General features: G+C 33.9%; 1 protein-coding gene across 1 annotated transcript; it reads right to left on the bottom strand.

The window, feature by feature from the left end:
* Positions 1-446: 446 nt before the first annotated feature.
* On the bottom strand, positions 447-1,608 carry LOC128671412 (uncharacterized). Its single transcript, XM_053747861.1, has 2 exons — positions 1,201-1,608; positions 447-500 (listed from the first exon to the last, which is right to left on the bottom strand). Exons 1-2 carry the CDS (start codon positions 1,606-1,608, stop codon positions 447-449), a joined length of 462 nt encoding a protein of 153 aa, XP_053603836.1.
* Positions 1,609-7,867: the final 6,259 nt, after the last annotated feature.

Genomic DNA, 7,867 nt, shown 5'->3' with positions numbered 1-7,867 from the left:
TTAGGACTTTTGAAAAGAAAATTTATTAAACGGGTATTTTTATTACAATACTGAAATACTTATTTAAATTAAGAACATTTTTATGTTTACGTTATATCAGTAGACATTCTTAATGTAATAAAAACTTATAAAAATAAAAAAAATACCATTAAATACGTATTTGAACACTTTGAAAAATATAAAATAAATAATGAATTTAATATTTTTATTAAATGTAGGTTTACAATAAATGTACAGGGTATTTTTTAAATGCATAATATACAATATGCTCAGCTCATGGGTTACAAGGGCTTCCAAAATAAATTTACAGTAATAAAAACTAAAAAAATTAACATTCCATAGGTAGGTAGGTACGGTACTTTTCGATCACCTAATCAGCGACTTTGAATGGCCAAACAAAAATCATATTTTGACACAAATGCGGCGTTGTGTTGCGTCAGTGCATCCTATCCTTCCCGCCTCTGGCCGTCGAATTTAACTATGTTAGTACAGCGGGAAATCTGGAACAAAAATTATAATTATTGTAAAAGATAATTGTAAGAATACAATACAGCACATCATCAACATCACAGCTCCGACGATACTGGAAATGCGGACATAAGAGGAAGACAATTATTTTAATCTTCATTTTGTTTAGTAAATTTCAAATTATAGATTAATAAATAGGCACTCACCAAAATAATGGACAGGTAATTTTTACGATCTCCTTCACTTGTCAATACATTTTTTCAAGTTTTCATCGCCCCAGTGTCCGACGTACTTTTCTGAAATGAGTTGTAAATTAAATTTTTGTCTGATATATTGATATTGGTATATTGATCTAGTATATATGATTGGTAAAACTAGTTTTTAAACAAACATCTAACTACTTATACCTAGTATACCTACTCAAATAATGATATCAATGCTAATATCTGACTACCTACAATCACAATTTTTGTAGTAATTGCACATATTAATTACAATAATCGCATTGTGCTATGCTGTCAGGAAGCAATAAAAATCCCATTCATCATAACTTCCAAAGGAATCCAATATTAATATTCCGTTTAAAATTTACCGAACCATAATTATTATATTAACGACCGGACTTCAGTGGCCAATTAACTCGGTTCATTCCCAAATGTCACCACGCGAACGCAATTCGCCGAACAAAAACTCAATAAGGTTAATTAACATTAAATTGTTAAATAAAATCACCTGCGAAACACATTGAGGGCACAGCCACTCGCCGTCAGGGGGCACCACTATACCCACACAAGCGAAGTGATACCACTTCAAAGTGCACTGTGGACCGTCACACCCTATCATGTTAGAATCATTTATGTATTTCCCACAGAAACAATACTCTGTTTCTCTATTGGAGCAGTTTTGAGATATCGCGGGTATAGTTTCATCGTAATGTGACCCGTCTGTGGGTAATACGTTGCATATGTGGGCAGCAAAGTGCCACTGGCGCAGCATGCACCGCTTGCATAAGTAACTCTCGGTGCCATGCCGCCAGTACAAATGCTCCACCAACTGTTTATAGTCACTGTACAACATGGCACAACTACCACACTTGTAATTCACAGATTTTGCTAGATTATCTCTTGCGACGGTCCTCATATTTCTCGTTATATCGTATGAGAATAACAGATCACTGCACAAATAAAGTGCGTAGAACAAGGATTTGTAGATAAATGACACGGGATGTAAAAGTCCCCGTAATTTATTGTCCCAAAGTAAATATTTAAAGTTAGAGGGGGCTCATTAAGTAATGATGATATTTTTCCTTGCATTTCGATTGAAAAGTAATTACGCCGATGAAATAATTACATTTAACAGGAAGTAATTACGTTAATTATAATTCAAATTAAGTTACGCATAATTATCGCTCTCACATATTTAAGTGAGTATGAAAATTACAATTTCGCTTAGAAATATAAGATTATTTCAATTTATTTTGAAATATTGTTGTTGGACCTCTCAAACTCCAATGAAATTTCATTACGGTCCGTAATTATTTTATGAATGCCTCAAATTACTTGTTATCAGTTCTCGGAACGGCATGTTATTAACGATGCTTCTTGTTATATTAGAACATATAACTATCAACCAATACACATTCATGTCTAGCAAATATTATACCTTCATAGGTGCTTATGTGGCTCATTGATGAAAATTACATTGCGTTGCTATGTAAAAATATCTAGTTTCAAAACCCCTTTCTGTTCCTTTCTGTTTTTATTTTATGGCATTCAATCATAAAATCAAGCAAGATAACGCAAGGTCTAGTTATTATCCCAAGTCTCAATATTGGTTCGCTGGCCTATAATCTACAAATCAGCATCGATATAGAAAAACAAAAGGGCCCGGTGACACCGAGAGAATAACCGAGGCAATATGAGCACAGAATCGCGGCACATCGGCGAGGCAGTAAAAACAGTGCGCGAACGGCTGTCTCCACATTTGCCTCGACATTTGCCTTCAATACGAATATATCTGCGTCTGACCTCATTCAATATCCTTTTTCCAAGCGAACAGTTTTATCGTCTTTGTTATTTCCACCCAATGAACACTAACCCCTTGAAGGGAATGATTGTGACGTGCACACAAAAATATTTGTACTTCTTAAGACCGTAAATCCTAAAGAAATATTGAACAGCTTACACATAAAGCATAAATATCAAGTATTTTGAGAAATATTCTTTAACAATGCTTTTATGTTTGATTTCAGAACTGTGCGAGGTTTTATTTTTTGGTATTAGAGAAAAATTGGTAACAATGTGGTTTCGATAAAAATACAAACCCTTACGGCGTAATAAATGGGTATCGAATGAGCTTGGATGGCAGTGACGTGATCAGATTGGCGATGCGAATTCCGACCTGCGTGGATGTGTACGCCTCTTCAGATATGCTTATCGTGTTAATAATGCTGAACATGTAAACAACATTCGCATAGCCTCAAATTCTTTTAGAATTTTTTGTTTAGATCTATTAAAATACAGAATACCTACACGAAAATAAATAAATTTGTGATGTTGCCCCACGAACTTTAAAAATTCTATTGACAGATCCTACATACCTTTCAAATTTCATCAATCATTCATCAGACCAACGGTTCGAAAGCTATCGCGTTACAAACATACACACATCGTCAGATATATCTTATGGCATTTAACGCCTGACAAAAAAACCCATGTCCGTCCTGAAAACCGTTGAGGAGTTCCATCCATTCGTGGTCATGCTTAATGGGAGAATTGAGTCTTTCGAACAATGAAATATAACTGGAAAATAGGAAAAGAAAGAATATTGTCAAATAAAAATAAAACTTGCTATTTATTTAATACAAACACGTAGTTCGATCAAGGTGATCAACGAAGCATTGAAATTTAAAATTTCTTATACAAACAGTCAGTCAGATAGAAAAAGCAAAATAATACCAAGAAGTTCCCAGTTGCCGCCCGCGATAAGCAGGTTAGCTTTGCATCGAACATTCGCACTGCAGATCTTGTTATCGTGTCATTGGACCGGAAGCTAGTTAAAGAGAGTTACCAACTATTTCTGCTATCGAAATAGGAAAGAATTTATCGGGTCGTCCTAGAAGGCTTCAATAAGAAGGTACATTTGTTATGTTTGAGTTATTTTACAGTAGAATGACTTTCCCAGTATGGCGCCCGCACATTTTTGGAGTTGTCAAAGGAGTTTGGAGTTGGAGAACTTGTGCAGAATTCATCGACATCGCTTGGATTAAGTTCACAAAATTTAGTTTACGCCCTGCCAACTCCAGATTTATTGTCGATTCGATCCGCTGGACTACATCTTACATGTCATACATAAAGAAACAACGGGCAAATTGCTTTACCTCCTGCTGTGTCGCAAGAATTTAGGGAGTAATTGTCTTGAAACGTGACTCTCAGTCAGCCTGTCGTGAGCGCCTTATGTGGGGTGTTTAGCGCGACCTTGACAACATATTACGCACAATTTTTACTATATTTTGTTCAAATCAATCTTATTTTGGATAAATCTTTGTTATTATCATCCACTGATGTACATATTATACGAGTTTACATGGATTTATATATATATATATTAAGGAGGTGAAAAAATTGTGCAATCGAGTGGGAATTGAACCCACGTCCCTGTCTTTCCGGGACAGTGCTCTTAAAAATTTGCATGCTACACTTAATTATATATTACTATCTTTGACTGGCTACGCCTAGGTCTAGCCTTACTTCGAGGTTAAGCCATAACTTAATCTATATACTTATAACGAAACACACATGTATAATTTTCTCATGTAAGTATGACATCTACATCAAGACGAAAGTAATGTAAACGGGGTCTCTATTGGTTCCCCTAATTTTTTGTATTACATTATAGTGCATTTCAAAAGAAAATATTGTCTCAAATATTATTAAACTAGGTTAATGTTGAGTAAAAAAACATCCTAAAATCCAAATGATTTTAGGATGTCTTACAATAGAGATTCTAAAATCTAGCTAATAATTATAAATATCTATGCAGCATAAACTACCGTGATATTTTTTTATTTACTGAAAATAATATAATAAATAAAAACAAATGTGATAGTAAACGAAAACATCAACGCACTTCGGTTTCAATGTGTTTTTCCAAAAGTTATTAATATTGTTATTAGACAATAGTTAGACAATTTGTAAAAATTCGAAAACAATCAGTACTTTACAATAGCTCATTAAAAGAATATAATTAAAGCATCATACATTAACGTTCGTTAAGTACCCTAGTAAGTATTTACTTCAATTAAAAGAGGTAGTTTATTCTTTTGTCACCTTGTTCGTGAATAAAATACTTGCTGTAATTGACTATCCTTTGTAATTATAATAAAAATACTTAATCGAATCTTATATCTATAATCTATTTTATATAGAGGTAGTTAGTTTTTATAGTGACCTTGGACTCAACTGCCATTTCATCATAGTTATGATGTTAAAGCAGTGTTTCTGAATAATTAATTTCACGTCGTCCTAATTTCAGACGTCGCTGAATTTGTAATTATTCTGACCTCTCACTATCCACTAAGGTCGGGTCAAGAACATACTCATGCACTAAATTTCAACAAAGTCGCATAAGGCCGTAATTAGCTGCACCCACCATCACATTTTTATCAATTATATATTTCTTGCCTAATAATAAAAAAAAATTTTGATAAATTATGCCACACTAGATAAAGAACTTCATTAAAAGTATTATAGTTTTCTATCACACAATGTGGTCACAATTGAGTATATCAAAAGCGCTGGCCACCAAAATTTGTGAACTGTGACCTTATTGTATTACCTTATTATTTAGACCTAATAAAATGTGATGTTGAGTAGGTATTACATAATAATTGTACTGCGGCACGCGCCAACATACATATAAAAAATTAGCAAATTGTTCAACACATTATTTGACAAAAATGGATGTAAAATAGATTCTCCAAACCTATTTTCAGCTAGAAGAAAATTACGTGAAGTGGTTATCGTGAACGCTGACTTAGCTGGTTGGCGCCATCAATCAAACCGCTCATATCTCTCAAACGATTCGATCAAGTGTACGCCTGCATTTATTGCTGATAACGGTCTTCCGCAAAATTTATAAGGAAAATCATTATCGACCCTAGACAGATGAATACAAACATGTTGTATGTTGTACTTTAACTATTTCGATTTTTAAAATCTATTTTGTCCCACTGCTAGGCAATGTCTTCCCCAACTTCTTCCAAGCCGATCTACCCGAGGCCCAGGAGGAGAGAGCGTGTCAAGGACTTCTATACCATAAAGAATTAAATTTAAGAAAAAAAAAAGCGTTTTTTTGCTCTCTGTGGAAGTCTAAGAGAGTGGATCTAACTATTAGGTACTAGTTAGACGCACTCAAGAAAAGGAAGGTCGTAAAACAAATGAAAAATGTTGCCATAATCATGTACACCATCACGTTTATTACGTGACAAGAAAATAAATAAGATTAATCCGTTAGTGTGAGAAAATCTGGCGGTAATGTTCGAATTGCGATGGGATCTCCCGCGGCGCGCGTAAACGGCGTATAAATAACATTTTTATGACATATTAAATTCCTCTAAACGTTAAATATGCCATTTTGATGTTTGAAGTATTCTCGCCGAAGAAAATATTAATTTTTCTGAACAGAAAAATGTACTAGTACGAAATTGAAAGCGTCATAAATTTGTGACTCGATTTCTTGATTATGTATTCCTTCATGTACCTTTTGTTAGAGCTTATGATCACAATTTTTTATATTAAAAAATTTTTAAATTACAATTTTAATGTTGCATTGTTGGTGGAAAAACATTGTATACACGTTTAATCTGCATTCCAGTTAACAAAAAAGAATCAAGAAAAAAATATAGCGCCACCACAGCGCTATGGTCCGTTTAACTTATCTTTAGTGTTACTCGAAAAACATTAGGATGAAACTAGGTTTAAATTCAACTAATTTAAAAAATATAATTACATAAATGTTATTAAGTTATAACAATACATAATACAAAAAACCTATTGTGATGTTTTAGTTTAACAAAGACGCTATCGATAGACATATTTGTATTTATTTATTTATATGATAAGGACTAGAACTGAATACTTAGTCAAATCGAACTTATCGGCTTGTGGAAATAATCATCATTCTGGGTAGCTATCATGCAAATTTGGTTGGGCGGCGTATACGTGTAGCGGGGCTCACAAAGCCTCATTAAGCCGTCATCAAGGTAACACGACTAGCATATGCCTGACTATATAATATAATAGGTACTTCTCTTTTGCGAGGGCTGCCAAATCCCTTTTTTCGTGAGCCATAAACGGCAAATTTTCAACATTGACGAGGGAATAAAACCACTTATACCGAACCTCGAATCAAAAATCTTTTAAGATGCTCGTACCGTTGAATTTTTATGATACTGCACTTTTATTTTATGAAACATACGCTTTACTGCATATAGCTTTTTCTAATGGTCCAATTATAAATGAAAATATGTATGTGTAATGTAATGTAGATCAAAACAAAGTTTAGAATATAGGTTTACTTGAAAATAAAGCAAAACTATTTCACACTTGAACAAGGAAATCACGGGACACAAATCAGCGATTACTTGTGGCAGGAAGACAGAGCTAGTTTCCCCCTAAGGAGAATACATAGTTTCACCAATTTGGCGCGCCACTAACAAGTACAATTCTAAATCAGCTTTCAGGTGGGGCCATATTTCAAGATACTCGTAGCGAGCATTTTATTTGTCTGCGATGTCGGTATAGGATGATGAAATCCGGGAAAATCCTTGAGGGATGCCAACATTAGCATATTTATTAGTATCATCCGAGCTGAGTCCGCTGTGCTATGGATTTGTTATCAATAATAACTTAGGTAGGTACGCTAAATAACATAATATATCGGGAACTTTATGATTTTTCTGTGCTGGTATGAAACTAGAAAAACACGAAAAATGAATCATGTAACAACCTCGCCCGGTAAGCCATGGTCGGTCTGACAATATTTTAATTCCGCAAAAGACACACGAGATGAAAATCTGTTGTGGTCTCCCATTCCCATTAGGGGACATTTATGTCAGAGATAGTGGTGGAAAACGCCTAAAACTACATCTAGATAAGATTTAAGTGTTAGCACAGTAAGATAATAATTTAATTGACCACTGCTTTCTAATTTTCATATTAAAACTATTCTTTTTGTTTACAATAGGATACGATCTATATTTTCTTTACAAACTGACAGTTTAGACTTTATAAACATAACTTCCCACTGTCTGTTTGTATGCTTAGATCTATAAAACTGCACAACGGATTTTGATGAGATTTTTTTATTGATAGTGTGATTCTTGAGGTTAAGGTGTATA

Source organism: Plodia interpunctella, chromosome 7 (assembly GCF_027563975.2).
Source record: "Plodia interpunctella isolate USDA-ARS_2022_Savannah chromosome 7, ilPloInte3.2, whole genome shotgun sequence".
Lineage (NCBI taxonomy): Eukaryota > Metazoa > Arthropoda > Insecta > Lepidoptera > Pyralidae > Plodia > Plodia interpunctella.
The sequence above is the reverse complement of the archived record's forward strand: the minus strand, read 5'-3'. Positions and strand labels throughout refer to the sequence as shown.